Here is a 19,533-nt window from a genome sequence, read left to right on the forward strand (position 1 = left end):
AGCTCCACTCCTTCATCTCATCCTCATCCTCATCTTCACCTTCGCCGCGGCCACTTGGAGCTCAGCTCGCTGATCTTGGCCTTGATAGCCGCATATGGAGGCGGGAATAACCCATTCCCCATTCCCAAATCCTCCGATCTTCTCCCTCCTCGATTCCCCACTCCAACCGACTCCTGATATTTATATTGCCAGATATTTTAAATATTCCCTGCTCCCCGCGTAGGAGTTGTCTTTCTCCTGGCCGGGGCTTCAGGTGTCGTTATCGCGTCTCAATGGTCTTTACGACCAGCCAATGGAGTGGGGAGATCTCGGACTGACTGCAGAACCACAGAAGGACCCGCGGAGCAGGTCATGTCATTGTTTCTGAATCGGCAGACTCTTAACTATAATTGGAATTTTTATTGTCATGCGAAGTCAGAGTGGGATTAGTCGATAGTAAGGGGTGGTTTCACTTCAATGGTACTCATGGGGAAGCAATGATGTTAAATTATAACTAAGAATTTGGATTCCTATAACTTATGAAATTCTCTTGGTTTCCGACAACCACAGCTGCCACATCGTTACCCACCTATCGTCAAAATAGCGACAACGTGTCTATCACCACTGCCCCACCTGCGGATAGACTGCCTCTGGGCTATGAGGGAGCTGGAACTATAGAGCTGCAGGCCCAGGAGAACGACTACGTGCTTGAGGAGTCCGCCCTGCGAGTGCCACTCTCCCCGCCGCCGAACTACTCTCCGCATCCTTTGACCCCACCGCCCAGTTACACGGAGAGACCAAGATCAGTCCAGGAACACAGATCGCACTTGGCCGAGGCAGTGCAACCAGCTGCCCCCGCACGTGTTGTGATAGTTCCGCCAATAAGCGCAAGTACAGCAGCTAGCGAACAGGCAGCACGTCAACAAGCCAGAAGGAGACGGCGACTCCGGGAGCTTCAGCAGCAGCAGCTGAGATTCGCCTCCAGCACCGATAGCTCCAGTAGCTCCGGATCCAGTTGCTCCGAATTAGGGAGCGCCTGTGCCACCAGAAGGCAGCGGCGACGCAGGCGGGGATTAAGGGGTACGTAAACCATGTCCCCTTAAACCATATCATTACAAATAACATTTCCTCTTGCAGATGCCTATTGTCCAGATCTTCTGAACGCGTGCTCCCTGATCCTCCAGAATCCCGGCAGCAGCGATAGTTCCGTGGGTGACTTCACGGCCACGCCCCCGCCTCCGGTGCGAGCACCTGGTCACCGGGATCAGGAGGAGAGCTTCGATTACAGCTCCGACTATGTGGAGATCGACGAGCTGCTGCCACTAGTCGCCGGCGGGAGAGCAAAGAGCACTCCGCAGCTGGCGATGGGTCAGAACCTGAGCCTGCGACGGCCGCGCATCTCATTGACCTGGGTGCTGCGAGAGCAGCAGCAGACGCAGCAGGCTCCACCGTCGCAAACACCCCCATCCCCGCAGAAGGAGGCAGCGAAGGAGCTGGATAGCCAGGTGCTGGATCGCAAGGAGAACGAAGTCTTCCCGCCCAGAACAGAACCCTTGCCCACCCAGTTGGATGTCACCAAGAAGCGATACCGGGTTAAGCAGCTAACAAGTGGTGGAGAACCGCTCAATGGATATGCCACCACGCCCACCGCCCACCAGGCTCCGCCCAACGGTCACCTGGCCAATCAGAAGTTCTTCAGCAACCAAAACCTAATGGACGTGTCACGGAGCGGTCCCAGCAGTGCTCCAGTGGCCGCCGCCTCCACCAAAGAGCTGCTCTTCGTGTGCACACCCCAGCGGGCGCCCAGGAGCGATGGTCACAGCGAAGCCCTGCTGCTGGCCAGAAAACGGAACGAGATCCGCAAGAAGCTGGCCTCCCGCCTGCAGCAGGCGAGATCCAGTGCCTCGCAGGCGGGAGAGGCCAGGGGATCGGTCACGGGAGCGGAGTCCGTGAAGTGCACCTCCTACTCGGAGCCCAGTTTGGTGGCTGCCTCGGAGGGCGGCGGAGTGGGGGGCTCGGGCGGAGGAACAGCTGCCCCCCAGCAGCAGCGGAGACATAGGCATCGCAAGCGTCGGGATCGCAATCGTGTGCAGAGATTTGGCTATGAGATCCACAACGTGGACGAGTTTCTCTCCCGCTGCTCGTTGGCCACTCCCGGTAATATTCCCGTGGTTCTTTCCACGGCCAGCACCCTATACCAAACGAGACCAGGTGGCTACCAACTGGAGATCCCTCTGCCCCTGGGCATGGTGGTGAATGCGGTGTTCAAGAACCAGAACTGGCTGTATGTGCAAACGCCCCACGCGGAGGAGGGCTATGTGGGCTATGCCTGCTGCCTGCCCCTGGGGATTCTGCCCCAGCAGGCGAGAGCGGGCTCCAGGAACACCCCCTGCTGGGAGTCCAATGCGGATGTCTTCCCCCGCCCATGTGGCAACATGACGGACTCGGAGAAGGAGATCCGCCTGCGAGGTGGCACCCGATCCGATGGCGCCCGCACTCCACGCAGCTCAAAGCCCACTGAAGATGTCCTCAAGATAAGCTCCACCACCATCAACAACAACAATAACCATAGCAACAATAATAACCAAACGAAATGTGGGAGCACAACCAGCTCCTTGTACGGAGAACAGCAGGTGGACAAGCTGTATCTAAGGGCTGCATCCAAGCCGCGCCTGGTGGAGAAGGCCTACGCCCAGTTGCGCTCCACTCGCCAGGTGGCTGCGTCTGGTTCAGCTTCGGCCAAGAGTGGCGCTTCTCAGGATGAGTATGTGACCCTGCAGCCGAAGCCCGCCAAGAAGCAGGCGAGTGCCCAAGCCCATTTGCACCAGTCGCAGCCAGCGGCGAGGCGCCTCTCCAACGTGTCCTACATCACCAACGGCCACAATGGCCAGCATCTGCATCCGAAGCTGGTGCCCCTGCCACCCTATGAGCACAAGCCGGCCAAGAACCAGGCGGAGGCAGACGCCACCCTGAAGGCGCTGCGGCGCCAGCAGGAGGTGGGCCAGCGGCAAACTCTAGTCGCCATCAACACGGACTACATCACGGAGAGCATCGCGGTGCACAAGGGCGAGATCGTGACGCTGTGCGAGTGCCGCGAGTCCAAGGATCAGCGACAGTGGTTCTATGTACGGACGCGGGACGGACGCGAGGGCTTCATTCCGGCCGAGGTGGCCGGCCATGGCTACCTATAGACCTCCACCGCCTGGTATTGGTATGGGTCTCTTAGGGTCATATGAAAGGGATTAGGAAGCTTAATGTTAACTATGGACATCCTTTGTCATGTTACCCATCCATCATATAATTGCTATATCTAGAATATCTTAATCTTTAAGATTTTCTCATGATTATGTGTTAAATCCCTTAGCTTTATATTTCGACTCTTTCCATTACTGAGTAAAGTATCATTCATGAAAAAGGGAGTCCAACCACCATAAGTTGTCCAAAGAGCACCTTCTTCCTTTTAAGATTTCCAAAAGGACCCGCCTACCCACTTGCCCACCCCCAAAATAAGTCAAGTTCTACATTTAAATGAATTAACTTAATACCCATCTTAAGCACTCATAGGCCACTCATTCCATTCGCGATCCTTAGTACGCTTCTAGTTGTAAACTGTATCGGTGTCCGTAATTGAATACTTGTAACTGTATCTGTGTATGTGTATGTGCGTGAGTGGCGGTCCTTCGCAGGATCTTGTATTTATCTAGCCTAGCATTACGAGTAGTCTATGTAATAGAAAACTTGCTTAAAGGAAATCAAAGAAGAAAGCGCAGACGGAAACTATTTATATAATAACTGTACTTGATGCTTCTACTAAATAACATAAACAGACATTTAAATAAATATATAAAACCAATGCGTGACTATTGACCTGGGTAAGTGGGTAGAAAAGCAAGTGCATATTTTTACATATTTGTATTATCCTCTTTATTATCCTCGTTTCTCTCAAGATCAAATGTGTGTATATGAAGATAACATAACGCAGTTCAGGGTAAAGTTATATGGGTTAAAGTTGACACAATCATAATGTTCCAATATTTGAACTACTTTTTAAAATTTGATCTAGAATCTAATATGAGTTTTATACAATTTTGGCCAAATGTTTCCTTCTTACAAAGCATCAGCATTAAATTTGGATAACAATTAATTTTACGATATTTTACGGCATTTTAAATAGTCTATCAATGCCTAATGTGATCTCTATAAATGTATTGTTTATGCACTCTAAAAATAAGTTTCTTATTAGAAATATAAATACCATATACTTAATCTATTGATTTCAATCTATGCATGGGTTCGATTTAAAATTATTGCAACCTCCGATCCGAGTTTGCCTCACAGGCACTCTGCACTTTTACCAGGAAGAGGTGTTGTAGGTACTTAATTTAATATGATTTCACTTAGGGAGTTAGTCGCCTATATGAGCATAAATGTCAGTACAATTTGGGTCGAATGAAGGAGACATTTACAAAAGTGAGGACCGTTTCTGGGTTGTAAAGGGCCCCTAAATAATAATTTACAATTGGTTGAGCTGACATGGCTTTGCTGAGCGAGAATACAAAAAGACAATTACATATCGAATGCAAGACAAATGCTACCCTACACAGAAATACATAACAGCATGAACAGAAGTTCTAAGAAACAACTTAAGCTAAAGTCGTTACGTACACAGTTGGGCAATTCTTACCCTACATACATAGACATATTAAAATATCATGGCTTAAAATCTAACCAGCGGGTGAAATGACTGTTCCGGCGGCCTACTTGCGAAATTCCGGACTGGAACTTGGCGACGCCGTCGATACGTTGTCCAGGTTGGTATTCGTGTTGTCGAAGCACTCGTGCTGTGGCTCCGGTTCCGTAGGCGGCAGCGGTTTGTTCAGAAGCACAGTCATGTTCTTCACGTTGCTGGGTTTCTCCTCGTCTTGGTTGATGTTGAGCATGGCGTCGTTCATGCGGTGGTAGTGCGGCTTCTGCGAGGTGCTGGGTCGTGAGTAGTCCAGGTGATCGTATTCATCTAGCGTATAGAATTCAGACAATTAGATTGTTGTTACCTTAAATTGGTCTTATAAACACTGGACATGAGTGAGGACGAACAGAGCACTACACGGAATGGTTCTTTAACACTGGCTTACCCTCAGGAAACAAAATCTTGCTATATATTTTCACTGATTCATGCCGTAATGTGTGCAAATGTGGAGTACATAGTTAATTGTGAAGTTACTAAGCCTGCCTGTGTAAAAGTCTAATGACATACCGGGATCCTTGTAGCCCTCCTTGTGCTTGATCTCGTCGTAGACATGCTCCTCCTTGAGGGATTCGTTGTACACAATCGGATTGGTCTGGTCCGCGTTCAGGTTCTTCGTTATCAGGTCGTGGTTGTAGTTGATCGAATAGCTACCCACTGTGGAGGCAATGTACTATGAGGCACTGACACAAAATATTGTGCTCTAAACATCTTACCCCTGCCACTGGCATTGCAGTCATCGCCGTAGTCCGTGCTCATCGTGCTCCTCTGGTCAAAGTTGTTCATCTTGGAACGCATATTGTTGGGCAGGAGACGCGTGTCCGCCTGCATGCCGTACACGGGATTGTCGAAATTGTGGTTGGGCGGCCAGCTCGGGGGATTCGTATCATGGGTGTAGTGTACATGGGCGATCTCGGTTTTTAGGTTGGACACCCGTCGGCGGTAGTAAATGAACACTGCGAAGATTATGCACGCAAACAGGGTCATCAGGACTAAGGTCAGAGCTACACTTGCCCGGCTCGCTGCAATTCAAAATGGATGAAATGAGTTAGTAATGTTGCGGAATATATCCATATCAATGATTTATCTTACAATTTTCGCTTTGGTCTGCAACACGTTGGGAGGCGATTAGCTCGTCGCAGTTATCGCCGGTGTAGCCACTCCTGCACACACAACCGTGGGCCGCATGGCACTGGAAATTGGCCGACGGACACGCGCAGGTATTCATGCAGTGCTCGCCGTAGAATCCCTCCGGACAGACCTCATCGCACCGTGTGCCCGACCAGCCGGTCTCGCAGATGCACATACCGTCGGCCTTGCGGCAAACCTTGTGGTGCACGCAGCGGCAGCGCTGGGCGCATCCTTGTCCGTAGGTGTCTGTGGGACAGGACTCGTTGCAGTTGGCACCTGTCCACCCTGGCAGGCACTGGCACTGGCCGGTAACGTGGTTGCACTCGCCGCCGTGCTCGCAGTTGCACTTGAGCTTGCAGCCGGGTCCGTATAGTCCGGCAGGACATGGGTGCTCGCAGGTGAGTCCTATGTAACCCGTGCGGCAGAGAATTTCACCTGTGATGTGATCGCAGCTCTTGTTGCCTGAAAAATATGTGAGTATTTGGGTGTGTTTTGCTTTGGCCTTGTATTCTTATCTAATAAAGCTTACCATGAAGGATCTCCGGGCAGCGTTCCTTGCATTCCATGCCGTAGAATCCAGGTGGGCAGGGTTCCGCGCAGTCGGCACCAGTCCAACCGGGTGAGCAGATGCAGTTACCGGAATCGGGATCGCAGGAGGAGTTATTCAGGCATCTGCAAACTTTATCACAATTTTCACCATAGTAACCGCTCCGACAGTTGGTCTCGCAATGAACGCCTTGGGTGGTTCGATCGTTGGGCATCAGACAAAGACAACAAAAACCAGGAACACAAAGGTGCAGAACCAGAAAAGCAAATTAAATTAAGGAAATGAAACGTGGCCATGCAAAATAGGTGCGATAGATGCAAAAATGAAAGTAATGAGTTCAGTGCGCACTAATAAGGGAACAAGATGGTACTGATTAAGGTGTTATAGGTAGAGTTTTCTATTAAATATTTAATATGAAGTGTAAAGTTTATATCAACAGTTTGCTTTAAAAAGGCAACAAATTTTAAGGGGTTACTTAATTACTGTTAGAAGAAAATCATGCAAGCTCTACAATTTTTTTTTAAATATTCAAGAATAAGAATACCATTCTCTAATTGAACTGAATTGAATCACTGATTTTTGTATGATTTTAAATCGGAGAAACCTATAAATCTCGCTAATGACAACAGTGATCTGTGAACTTGATGAGGTGAATTCAATGAGGTATATAGAAATCCCGCTAGTACCTCCCCAATCCTGCTTGCACACGCATCTTCCATTGGTGGCGTCGCAGGCCAGGCTATTGTTGAAGTCGCACTGGCACTTCTGGGCGCAGTCGTGTCCGAATTTGCCGGTATCGCACTTCCGTTCGCACCGCTCGCCCGTCCAGCCGGCGGCACAGGTGCAGCTTCCGTTCTGCGGATTGCAGGCGGCGTTGTTGTGGCAGTCGCACACCTTGGCGCAGTCCTGTCCGAAGTGGTTCAGATCACACGGCCGGTCGCACTTGATGTTCTTCCATCCGGCCGTGCACAAGCACTGGCCCGTCTCCGGCTCGCACTTCGCTCCGTTCTGGCAGTCGCAGCGCAGGGCGCAGTCCTGACCAAAGGTGCCCGGCTCGCAGCTCTCCTCACAGGTGGGTCCGCGCCAGCCCGGCGCACACAGGCACGTACCATTGACCGGCGAGCACTTGGCTCCGTTCTTGCAGTTGCAGGTCAGCTCGCAATTCGGGCCGTAGCGCAGGAAGGTGCAGGGTCTGGTGCACTGAGCACTGCTCCATCCGATGCTGCACTGGCACTTCCCCGTCTCAGGGTGACACAGATCCGTGTGCTCCATGTCGCACTCGCAGGTGCGGTTACAGTCCAGACCGTACTTGTCCGCCTCGCAGATCCGCTCGGCGCACTTGGAACCCGTCCAGCCGGGATTGCAGATGCACGTTCCGTTGGCCCGATCGCACATGGCATCGTTCGCGCAGTCGCAGGTCATGCTGCAGTTGAATCCGTACGTGTTCAGCTGACACTCGTCGAAGCAGCGTTCCCCGCGATATCCGGGCGGACACTCGCACTTGCCGGTGATGTGGTGGCAGGGCGCTCCCTTGTAGCACTCGCAGCTCTCTTGGCATCCCGGGCCGTAGCTGCCCACCGGACACTTGTTCGCACACACGTCGCCCGTCCAGCCCGGATTGCACATGCAGGCCCCGGTCTCCGGCTGGCACTTTCCGTCGTTCTGGCAGGGACAGTCCTGCTGGCACTGGGCGCCATGCTTTCCGTCCGGACATCGCATATCGCATCTAGTTGGAGCGGAGTATTAGTATGGGTTTTGCGTTGGAGCAGGAGCAAAATGAAACGTAGGATGCAACGGCCTTAGATCACAGCCACGAAAAATATTGATTGCATTCTACGATTCATTTTAATCCCAATCCTCGGCCAGAAGCTTGTGCCGCCAAAGACGCCCCTCCGTTCACTTACAGGGGACCCGTGAAACCGGGCGCACACTGGCATTCGCCGGACACGTGGTGACACTTGCCGCCGTTCTCGCATCGGCACTTCTCCAAGCAGTTGGCCCCGAAGAAGCCCTCTGGACAGGTGTCCGCGCAGCGTGCTCCGGTGTAGCCCTTGGCGCACTCGCAGTCGCCTGAAAAGGGCTCACATACCGCGTTGTTCAGGCAGTCGCACTGCATCGAGCAGTTCCGGCCATACCAGCCGGGTGGGCAATCTACCGAAGAGTGACACAAACTTGGTTAGCTGCGGTTACGGATCACAAGGTACGGGTTCGACAGTTAGTTGCTCTTTTCTTGCTTTTGCCTTTTGCTTGCTAGCCACGGGAAACCCTGGAGCCGGAAGAAGTTCCGCCCCCGGAAGCTCCCGTTTTGGTGGTTGGAATTAGTGACCGAAAGCCTGCTTGCACCTGGATAACTGAGCCGGAGGGAACTGCATGGGTGTGTGAGACAGTGGAGTGTAGGTTGTGGGTGGTTGGGTTAGATTTCGGGTCAAGATGGCATTAAACAAAAAACAAACAAAAGCTACAAAGCAACATATAACATATAGCAGAAATACAGCTAGAGACACTACGTGCAGATCTTTGGTAGTCCAAAGATAGAGTGCCCTTGCAAAGGCTATAAACTATATATAAACCTTAATAATAATCTGGTTTTTTAAATATTATTTCGACTAGCATAGCATATGGTTTTCAGAAAAATTTATCATTTTCTTTTTGCTGATCGTAAAAACATTCAATTTTGATGATTAATTATTAATCCATTCGCCTCTCTTTCATGAAGTAGGAGTGCCTGTTGCTCGTCCCCGGCAGAAAAACGTGAGCTCGGAACTCGTCTATGTTGAATTCGTTGGGCTTGTAGACAAAAGGTTCCTTGATCACCGACACTGAACTGACTTTTTTTACTAGCTCTTCGACCGGAGATGCGACCTTGGTCACTTTCTTTGTGATGCCAAGCATCTGCCAAATATCGTACTCCGACTCCTCCGTTACCAGCGACTGCGCCGCCAGGCTTTGGACACTTGGCGATGGGGTCGGACAGAACGGCAAGCACTCCTCCTTCTTCGCCATGTCGTTCTCTACCTTCTGCACCATCGGATGCTTCAGCGTCTTGGCAAACTCCAAAACGTCGGCAATGCTGGGGAAGCGCTGAGTATCGGTGACAAAGCCGTTTCCGCCCAAGAAGATGTTTCGCCTGACTGCCACGTTCGCCTCGAACTCCTCTTGCTCGTCCAAGTCGCAGTCGCGACAGTCAAAATGAGTAACCTTCATGTTGGCGGTGAGGGCACATATAAGTCTTGTGCCCATCTTCGGGCCTAAAGGAATGGCCACCATTATTAGCCGACGTAATGGATCGTGATGACGCAGAAGATCGCCTAGTTGGTCCACAATTGTCCGAGGATTCGCCTCGATGCCGGACACATTAAGCTCCTCCACGTGCTCGGTGCCCTTGATGCCGTTGCACAAGATGGACAGGGAGTCGCCGCTCAACTTGTTGTGGGCCAATCCTAGATACTCCAGTCTGGTGAGGTTCGATCGCTGCAGTGCCTCTCCGATAGCCGACATGGCTCGCGTGTCCAGTCGGTTGTACTCCAGCTCCAGGGACCTTAGCATTTGCGGCCGCTCCAGAAGAATTCCCAGCTCCGGGCCACAGTCGTCCGTCATCTGGTTGTACCCAAAGTCCACCACCTCCAGCAAAGGCAATACGCGCAGAGCCCGGCACACGGTGTATAGCTTAAAGCTATTAAGTCTGCTGTTTCGAAGCCGGAAGATCTGCAGCTGCTGCAGTGCCACTAAACCTCTAGCCAGGCGAACCATGTCCTTGATCGAAAAGAGCACGTTCCGCTTGTGGTACTTCCTACCCAAAGCCGGACCCAGAAACTCCAGGTTCAACGATACCAGGTTGACAAAGTGGCGCACAAAGCTAAGATCGATGTGGACGCAGTCCTCCTCCGGATATTTTAACTGTTGTAGATGCGTCAGATATCTTTGCTTGTTGCGTTTGTCCAAAACCTTGTCATCGCCATCGTCCGGTTCCGGCTCCACGCGGATATCGAAGGTGCCTTTTATTCGCTGCGTTCGCTTCTTTTTCTTTCGCGGCTCTGGTTCCTTGGGCTTCCGCATCTCGGACCGACGTCGCCTGCGCTCCTCGTGCTCCGCCTCCCTGGCCGCCTTTAGATCCCGCAATCGTTGGCGGGCAACGTTCCGTTCATGTCGACGCTTGCGGCGCTCGTTGCCGGAGTCATCTTCATCGTCGGAAGCATTCAGCGTAAATTTTGTATTGAATCCAATAGCCCTATTCTGTTCAGAGGCGAAGGAACCCGCCCCCTCCTCTTCTTCCTCCCCCTCCTCATCACCGTCTTCGGGTGTCATTGGCTCATCACTGGAGATTTCTATGCCACCGGACTCCTCGGAGGATATTTCCGGCTCCGAGTCGTCTTCCTCACGTTTTGTTTTCCGGAAGGCATACTCCGACAGCGGCTGCAGGTGCCGAATGTCCATGAAGCGAACATGATCCTTTATCAGCACGGCTAGTTCGGTCATCTCTTTCTCTGGCCAAAGGGCGGCCGGACAGGCCTCCACCAGCTCCATGTACTTCAGGCTCAGTCCCTTGCCGCGCCAGTCATAATCCTGCAACCCCTTCAGTGCAAGGCATGTCTCGGAACTCTTAGCTAAGACCACACGCTGCCAGTAGCTCGCATCCTCTACGCAGTAGCACTCGCGCAGGGGCAGATCCACATCGAGTGAATCGTAGTGGACGCGCATCTTTCGCGGATCTTGGAGCACTTCGTCGGGCACGTTGGCATTTCCACGTTTAGCCATCTGTCGGACGCACAGATCCGCCAAAGTGGGCACTTGGTCGGCATCGTTAAACGCCTCTGCGAAGATTTCCCGATTACGCTCCGAGAGTAAATTCCGATTGGCGGTCAGGGGCGGCTTGTAAAGCTGGTACACGGCCAGCATGACCGGATCATTCGGAATACTCAAGTTATTGGTGTTCGGCAGCGGCAGGTAATCTGAGTCCTCATCCTCCATCCTACGTTCCAAGATGTGTGTGGTGTAAGCTTTTTATGGTATTTTTTATTTTTCCTATTTTTTTGTTTGTATGCTTTTTGTTTGACTTTAATGTGTTGTCATATTGGAAGATTATTTTCTTCTGGCTTAAGTTGGGTTTCTTTTTTCGGTCTGAGAATCTACTAAGGAGGTATCAAAATTTTCATGATATATTAGATTCGGTTTCTACTTATCAGCTTTGCGCTGTTCAAAAGTCTGAACGTACTTTAAATAATAAAATCTACACTCGAGCGGAAGATCAGTTCTGCCTGCAGAAAATTTCTAATCTTTGCAAGGGCATTTAAAACTACAGAGCTTCAAAGCTGCTTAAGTGATTACACAAGCTCTTATCTACGGGGCTCGGCTCATCGCAGGAAATCCGGGAATATTATGAACTTGAAGTTTCAAAATTCAAAACCCCTATTTCTGGGATAAGCCGAACCCTTGGAACACCCAAGGCGATTCATTAGGGACAAATTACGATTAGCTTAAGGGATCAACGAACTTATATCGCAGGCGGGTCCTCCGTAACCATGATCGCACTTGCACTTCTCCGGGGAGATGCATCTACCGTGCTGGCAGGGTTCCGAACAATGCGGCACGCATTCTCCTGCGCTTGCGATGTAGCCATCTAAAAGCGGTTAAAAGTGGTAATATGTAAAGTACAGTCAAACATCCAGAAATTCCCAACTCACCACAACAGTCCCTCACAATACGGTTCTTCGCAATCGTCTTGGTTTTGTTGACCACTCGGTGTTTAATGCGATAGGTGGAGCACCTCGGCGGGAATGTGACGCACCAGGTGGAGCCCCGTTCCTGGAACGATTGCAGTTCTGTGTAGACAACGTCTACGTTATACCTAAAGGCAAAAGTATCCATTAATTTAGTTCATTTGTCGTGACAGGGGATAAGCTTACAGTTCTCTTCTTTTGCAAATATTGGGTCCATCCAGATCTTTAAGATCCGCCTGAGCCAGTACCAGCTGGGCCAGGCAGGCCATGAGGATTACCCGCAACATGGTGGCAGTGAATTCCAGGTCCTGGAATGAGTTACTCGTACTGATGCAGCTTCACTGGCGGATCACATTGAACTGATAATAACAGTCAGTATTAACTAAAGGATGACTCAAGCCGCGATTAAACCGAATTCAACTGCAAGAACAAAGAGAGAATGAGTTTCACTAAATCAGGCTTTCTCCGTATGATTTTATATACTACAAATATACATATAAAAAGGCATATAGATTAATAAATACGTATTTCTGAAAAGGGCTAGATTTAATTGTTAGGAAACACCCATAGTATTTCCCGTCGGATCCAATGGGTCGTAGCCACCTGTCCAGGGTAGTCCAGTCTAAATGTAGAAAATTTCCAACACAGCCAGAAATTGAAAGCTGCTCAATAAGTATCTGGGAAACTATATCCCTAGAGGTGCCAGGAATCCGATTATAGTGTAAAACAAGAGCGCAGCAGGAGAGGATGCACAAGCAACGTTCACCCTTTAATGGAGGCCCGGGAGGATTCGGAGCCAGTGCCTTCAACTTCAATGCACCACAGTTCGGCGACGCCGCTGGGTTCTCCGAGGGTCTCAACGGGATGCCCTTTCTGGGCAAGATACCCGCCAAACCGATGATGCGCTCCATTAGCCGCCAGCGCTCTCTGGTCGATGGGGCTGGGCTACCCAGGATGCCGTCACCTCTTCCCGCGATGGCCCAGCAAATCTTGAGCGGAGCCGGAGTGGGACGTGGCCAACGATTCCCAGTGCCACCCATTTCCAGTTACTATGGACACTACGAGGGCGACCTTTCGATGTCTTCACTGTCGAAGCTAAAGAACACCCCCTCACCCCCTCAGACACAATGGCAGGAGCATGAAGCACCTCGTCTAGCCGCACTTTCCGAAACCGACTCCGAGAGCGACCTATGCAGTCAGCAGACGAGTGCAAAATTCCCAGTATCCCGCTGGCGCGGTGCCATCAACTACGTAACGTCCACTCTGCCGGAGCAGCGTCGCCAACGCCTGGAGGTGATAATCAAGCGCTGTGGACAGTCGACTATCGCCAAGCATCTTCTGTTGCTGCTGCATCTGATCGCCCTGGTGGTGGTTGTGTGTTCCCGCCAGGTCGCGCGACTTGGATGGCTCTGCGGCGACATTCGCTATCGCCTGGGACGCACCAAGTACCAGTCGCGCAGCTACCTGCGCCAGATGCTTTGGCGGCTGGCCATTGCCAAGGGCAACGACACCTTTCTCTTTCTCATCGTGGTGCTGGTGACGCCCTGGCTATTCCTTCTCAGCCTTGTGGGCTTCGCCATATCCTTCGTCTTTTCCATGAGGACCGCGTTGGCAAGGGGTGTCCGTCATCTCAACCGGCGCGTATTTTAGACCATAAGTGGAGGGAAAAGGCTGGAGCAGAGAGGAGCAGCACCCAGAAGCTCCTTCGCCCCAAGTATTAGACAGACTTTTCACACAATGACACTAAAGCAGCGCATTCCACAAAAATAACACAAGACACAGGAAGAAGAAACCACCTGCATTTTAACTATATTTTGTGTTGCAGCAACAAAGAAACATTTGTGTTTTCATGGATTCAGGCTTGGGTTTACATTCCGTATAGCATTATTGCATCATTCCCCATTTCGAATCTTGTTTTCATTCTGGAAGATTGCAATCCGCTCAAAGGTGTTAAATATTTGCCCATCTGCTTATGTGTGATCTGATCGATTTGTTTACAGCTTTATCCGCTCGCTGGCCACTTGTTCGCCACTCATCAAACCCATTTATTGTGTGTATTATTTCTGCCATTTATTCTGCACGATAAATATGGATGTGAACAAATCAAAACGAAAACATTTCCGCCGCTCATGGGGCAGAACCACAGATTGTGGGCCTTTGTTGTTCATGCTCTCTGTAATTTCACTTTCAATTGCATCCCGCCAGCAAAAAGCCCCATTTGTAGTATATTATATGATTCACTGGCCACCGACAGTCACATCTGCGTTCCACGGCACATGAAAAGCGCTCAGTGACTCGGGAAAACCCAGGAGAACCTCCTCCAGTTTCCATTCAGTGCCCCAGGGCCTACTTTACAAGTGTATAGAGGTCACCTCTGGGATTTCTCGAATTTCAACCCAACATGGGGCTAAGAGATATTGAGAACTTGTCATAAATTATGTCAAGTCTACGTGTGAACTGGGCCAAGTAATGTCCGAGCGTGGTTTACAATTACCAGTGACCCATCAAGAATGGATTGCATAAACGTGGATCGCTATCTGTAAAATTACCCATGCCGAACCATTTGCAATTAATGCCAGCACGGTTTTTCAGGAAATAAAGATCCACTTTTAATATTAAACATTAAGTTCACAATAATATACGAAATTATCTATGACAATCGCGGACAAAAGAGAGCTGTTTCTTTCGGTACTTGGTTATGTGGAACTGACATGAAGCACGGGCCAGCCATGTCTGGTCAGTTGGAAAGTACCTACAATTATTTGGGCGATTGTCGTGATCTACAATCTGTATTTATATTGCAAAGATAATTGCTGGCTTCATTTCTTGCCAGCGAGAAATCTGATTCACTTAATCGCACGGCAGGTGCTCCCCTAACTCATCGGAAAGTGGTATTTGCCAAGGTCGCCATTAGCCAGAAATCGCGTGATGAACTGCCAACGGCGCCAAATAAATTTTAGACGAGAAATTGTTTGAAACGAAAAGTTTTAGAGCAAATCGTGAATGTGTTCGTCCTTTTAGATACATACTACAATCCTAAAGATAGCCAACACTGAAACGATAATAAACATCTGGGGCAATATAAATTTAAGTAGACAGAGATAACCACTTGGCAACCCCTCGACTTTGCTCAAGAGATTACAAGTGATAAGGGCGGATGATAAGAACGCCGCAGGCATTTCCCCTCCAACCCAACAGCGATTAGGATCACTGATATTTGTTCTGTTGTAGGTGACTAATTTAGCCTCTCTATATATGTATAAACAAATCCACGGAACGGAAGGTGCATAATCCGGTCATGGACAAAGACTAATAGAATAATACCAAATCATCCCGTAACATCGTACATATTCACAACGAAATCGTGCGAACCAAACAATCTGGACTAATTCACTTTGTAGTTTGAATGCTAAATAGCGATTAGCAGAGTCCACGTTTTTAAAAAAAGTATAAACCTTTGGAATCAAAAATATTAATCATAAACTAGAGTGTTACTCTAACCCATTGCCATTAAGTTTCATTTTGCCACTTAAGGAGCAAATAAACTCGTATCTTCCCTTCCGCATATGTAAATCATATTAAAATGCGAACTTGCACGAGACAACGAGTTTACATTCGCAATTTACTTATTTGTTTACACGCCTGATTGCTGTTTTAATGAGCTAAATGAATATGTCGTGGATGAGTCACCTTAGGTTAAACAATGCTAGACTATAGTCTATAAACTATACGGATCTGTTAGTTGTATAATCGGCGAGTGCGCGAGATTTTTCAATGGAAAACGTGTTCGGCACAGTTTGTTTTATCGAGTATCGAATCCATTCACCATTCATCGATGCCGCATGCCCAGCATCTGTTCTGATGCTGAGTCACTCGGATTTCATTCACAAAAGTCTCTGGCTAAGGCTCGGATTTTGCTCAGAACTTCGGGTCAATCTACCGCTCAAATCGCAGGTTTGTATTTCCGCCCTTTCCCAACATGTGTGTACTTGTGGCACACCTCATATTTGCTGCAATTTAGTATCATATCTCGGCATTATCTGCGTCCAGTATTGGACAAGCAGAAACAACCCGATGATTCGCACTCATTGTGGTTCTTAATCGGAAGGGGCCAGCGAAGAGTTGAGGAAGTTCCAAATGAGGACCATAAAATGTTAGCACATGTATTAGGGGATTGATTAGAAGTATGTTACGAGTCTATTTCCGCTGACAGTCTGTCTACGTGCCCTTATAAGTATTTGGAATGTATACTTAGGTACTTATATATGACTAATTTCCTGATTTTCGATGAAAGCTATCGAAAGAAGTTACACTCAAGTGGATCGTGCAAACAAAAAGCTGCGGAATACTTTCAGACTAAGAAGAAAGCTTTGTTGATCAAAAATCAATGGGATTCATCTATTTCATTCAATTTAGAATGATATTTTATGCCTATTTTCGTTCCAATTTAACATCAATCTGAGCTAAGAATAGGTATTGTATTGTGTATATATTTTGGTGTATTTTCAATTGAAACTGCAAAATTCATATGTAAACATCTGGATTTGACTTGGGTTATAATATAATCATAAGCATAAGGGGAAAATGAGACAGATATTCTTCAACTTCAAGTACTGCGCACTTGATAAAGGCTAAACAAAGATTGCCGCTTCCCGCTCCATGTAAACAGAATTATTCTGCATAAGAGGAGCTCTCCACTTGAGCTGTACTTTGGATAGCGAAATCAAAGTCTAATTTACTGAATCCACATCTACAATAATCGCAACGCATATTTTTCCGTTCAGTTGGCAATTTAACGCCTTGGCAAAGCAGATTTGGCATAAACAATTGTAGAAATAATAAACGATTTCAATGGCAAGAAATTGAATTGGTATGAAAGCAAGTTCAGGATCAGGAAATCGAGACAATGCTATTATTGAAAGAATATTAGTTGGCACGAGGTCAAGGGTCTTACATTTGTGAACAACTTAAATGCTAGGCGAATCAAAATATTCAGTGAACAGTCTAATGCAAGCAAAGAGGCTATTAATGTATAACCACGTCAGCCGCAGAACCAGTGACTTCAGCTGTTTCGTATTCATTTCACAGGTGAGCCCACACTCAACACCTCAGTTGGAATTGGCCAATTAGCGGGCGAAGCTCGGATTTCTAGCCCGAATTCGGATAGAGCTAGAAGCTTTCTCGATTGATTCAGCGAAGAGAACCGATTTCAGCTGAAAACCAAGAAAACATGTGTATATTATTCTAGTGGAAAGGCACCCACACATTGCAATGCAGACAGACGAGCAAGAATTATGCATAATCATCAGCAAAAGCGAAATGCACTTGCAACAATACGGAGAAAGCAAAGGAAAATGTTGGATAATGCAAACCCAAAGCGAAAAGATAGAGAACAGAGACTGTCGCAATCATAAGGGGAAAACGAACATCCCGACTCATGGGTTGCCCTCTAACCACCGCCCAATTGGACAAAAAACCCCACGAGGTTGCATCCCAGTCACTCCCTGCTACTCCACCCAGCATTATCAGTAAAGCTGAGTAATCATGGCGACGACAAAGCCCGGCTCCATAAAGAAACCTGAACAGACATTGTAACATGTATGGTATGGTATGATATGATATGATATGAGGGTGGGGAGAGCGCACCTCTGAGTGCCGTTTCAGCTTTTAATTTTGCAATGGCTCGTGGGATCTTTTCGCTGTGCATTGCATTTCGAAGCGAAGTCCTAAGCAGGCGGCATTGTTCATTAAATCACGTATGATAATAAAAATCAAGTTCCATTGCCAGTGTCAGAAATATAAGGCTGAGCTGAAAATCGCTTGGTTAAGGAATCTGTGTGAAAAATATAAATGCTAAATATTTAATGAATTCTTTAAAAAACAACAAAGGTTTCTAAATCCTAATTTGTGGGCATTCCCATATTCAAAAGTAAAAGGAAATGTCGCTGAACTGATAGCTTAATCAGCACTCATAAGGAATCAAACGCAATAAAATTTTTTGCGACTTGATATACAATATCTCTTTAAATTGCACAATATCCATTTAAAAGTGTGCAATATACGAAATGATTAGACTGTACACACATTGAATGTACATGCATTTGCATTCATATGCATTCGAAAACCATTGAATTCCTTTAAAAAAAAAACCCATAACGTACGCTTTACAGATGCTCGACTGTATTTCACTGTGGATCTCATCTGGAAGGAACTGCAGCTGTGTGCGTTAGTTAGGCAATTTCGATGTGTGTGAGTTTATGCTGGCTGGGTTTTCATTTGATCCGTCTGCGTTGTTGTTGTTGCGGCTCTGACAGCTGGAAGCTTCCGCAGCAATCTGGAAACTGGAAAGAATCCACAAGATACGGGTTTCCAGGGGACGAGGTGGTGGTCGATGAAAGAGAATTTTGCCAATTTGCTGCGATTGCCCCGCATGACAGATATAAAGATACATGCATGAGATACTAAGAAGAAGAAGTCGACGAAAGCGCAAAACCAAAGCCAAAGAAAGGCCATTAAATTGTGCGAAAGAGAAACCAGAACAGGTTTAACTGTTCTTGGTGTGCGCCCAATAAAAGCGCTAATTGACACGCACACAAGTGCACTACTGCGGCCTAAACAAACCGCTCGCTGGGAAAGGAGAGAGGTGGGAGGAAAAGAGAGCTGACACAGCTAACTGGAACTTTCGTAAGTCCAGGCGAAATTGCACATTTAACAGAAAAAAAAACACTTATTTTTAACACAATAACAATGACTAAAATTAACGTGAAACTGACACGATTGGGGTTAAAACTTACCTTGGCAAGAAGCACGGTGTAAACTGGTTTTCGGTTCTCACTCAAAACAAAGCAAGAATGCACTCGCAATCGAATTCCACTCAATTTACACGTTTACGAAACTTTGGCCATTAAAACCTCGAGAGGATTTGTATTTTTAAATGCTTACAGCGCGTTACCACATATATAGCTATATTTGCTATTGTTTTTACTTTCTCACCAACCACAAAAACTTGTTTTCTTTGTCACGACTCTATATTTTGGCACTCTACTCGCAACTGAGCTGATTTAGCAAATAAAATGCAACCTCTTTGAATAAAAACAATTATTTTTCGTGCACACCACCAACGACAACAATAAAAACAACGGGCGCGACGCACAACAACGCAATTCTTTAATGCACTTAAGTATTTTCGTCGCTCAATTGGAGCTCGTTTCGTTTTCGCAAGCACCGCAATTACAATTCTTTATTTTATATTTGCGTACGCACACCACCGCACGAAGCTGAAATTTATTTAATTTATTTTAAATTCAGCATGAGCGGACAACCGACTTACTTAGCTGCACTCGCCAGTGTGACCGCTTCGCTAGTGTTGGAGGAGGTAGTAGTGTGGCCCTAGCGCACTCCCCAGGAAATACCCA

At 48.0% G+C, this 19,533-nt stretch overlaps 4 protein-coding genes across 6 annotated transcripts in view; 2 read left to right on the plus strand and 2 right to left on the minus strand.

Annotated features, from left to right (window-relative positions):
• The window catches only part of LOC6610384, a 40,753-nt gene extending 36,921 nt beyond the window's left edge, over positions 1-3,832 (plus strand). The window contains exons 3-4 of the mRNA XM_002034930.2: positions 550-1,059; positions 1,117-3,832. Coding sequence (XP_002034966.2) covers positions 550-1,059; positions 1,117-3,170 — 2,564 coding nt within the window. The 3' untranslated portion in view covers positions 3,171-3,832. The remainder of the gene's footprint in view (positions 1-549; positions 1,060-1,116) is intronic.
• Positions 3,833-3,878: 46 nt separating this feature from the next.
• On the minus strand, positions 3,879-19,470 carry LOC6610385 (protein draper). Of its 3 annotated transcripts, XM_002034931.2 has the most exons (12): positions 18,913-19,470; positions 12,305-12,538; positions 12,083-12,246; positions 11,893-12,018; positions 8,306-8,552; positions 7,088-8,127; positions 6,384-6,590; positions 5,816-6,316; positions 5,440-5,745; positions 5,234-5,380; positions 5,112-5,144; positions 3,879-4,993 (listed from the first exon to the last, which is right to left on the minus strand). In XM_002034931.2, exons 2-12 carry the CDS (start codon positions 12,403-12,405, stop codon positions 4,737-4,739), a joined length of 3,129 nt encoding a protein of 1,042 aa, XP_002034967.2. In that variant the 5' UTR covers positions 12,406-12,538; positions 18,913-19,470; the 3' UTR covers positions 3,879-4,736. The 3 variants fall into 3 exon arrangements, with proteins under 3 accessions (XP_002034967.2, XP_032575812.1, XP_032575813.1); XM_032719921.1 differs by lacking the exon at positions 5,112-5,144 and having other exon boundaries at positions 18,913-19,469; XM_032719922.1 differs by lacking the exons at positions 7,088-8,127; positions 8,306-8,552 and having other exon boundaries at positions 6,384-6,533; positions 18,913-19,467.
• Positions 8,774-11,886, minus strand: LOC6610386. The gene has a single exon (XM_002034932.2). It carries the CDS (start codon positions 11,367-11,369, stop codon positions 9,090-9,092), a length of 2,280 nt encoding a protein of 759 aa, XP_002034968.1. The 5' UTR covers positions 11,370-11,886; the 3' UTR covers positions 8,774-9,089.
• Positions 12,582-13,950, plus strand: LOC6610388. Its single transcript, XM_002034934.2, has one exon. It carries the CDS (start codon positions 12,866-12,868, stop codon positions 13,766-13,768), a length of 903 nt encoding a protein of 300 aa, XP_002034970.1. The 5' UTR covers positions 12,582-12,865; the 3' UTR covers positions 13,769-13,950.
• Positions 19,471-19,533: the final 63 nt, after the last annotated feature.

The sequence above is a fragment of the Drosophila sechellia genome, chromosome 3L (assembly GCF_004382195.2).
Source record: "Drosophila sechellia strain sech25 chromosome 3L, ASM438219v1, whole genome shotgun sequence".
Lineage (NCBI taxonomy): Eukaryota > Metazoa > Arthropoda > Insecta > Diptera > Drosophilidae > Drosophila > Drosophila sechellia.

Coding starts and splice junctions, on each gene's coding strand:
- LOC6610385 (XM_002034931.2), bottom strand. CDS start 12,405: ATGTTGCGGGTAATCCTCATGGCCTGCCTGGCCCAGCTGGTACTGGCT. Junction 6,317..6,383: donor CTGCCCGGAGATCCTTCATG/GTAAGCTTTATT, acceptor CATATTTTTCAG/GCAACAAGAGCTGCGATCAC. Junction 5,381..5,439: donor CTGCAATGCCAGTGGCAGGG/GTAAGATGTTTA, acceptor TTGCCTCCACAG/TGGGTAGCTATTCGATCAAC.
- LOC6610388 (XM_002034934.2), top strand. CDS start 12,866: ATGCACAAGCAACGTTCACCCTTTAATGGAGGCCCGGGAGGATTCGGA.
- LOC6610386 (XM_002034932.2), bottom strand. CDS start 11,369: ATGGAGGATGAGGACTCAGATTACCTGCCGCTGCCGAACACCAATAAC.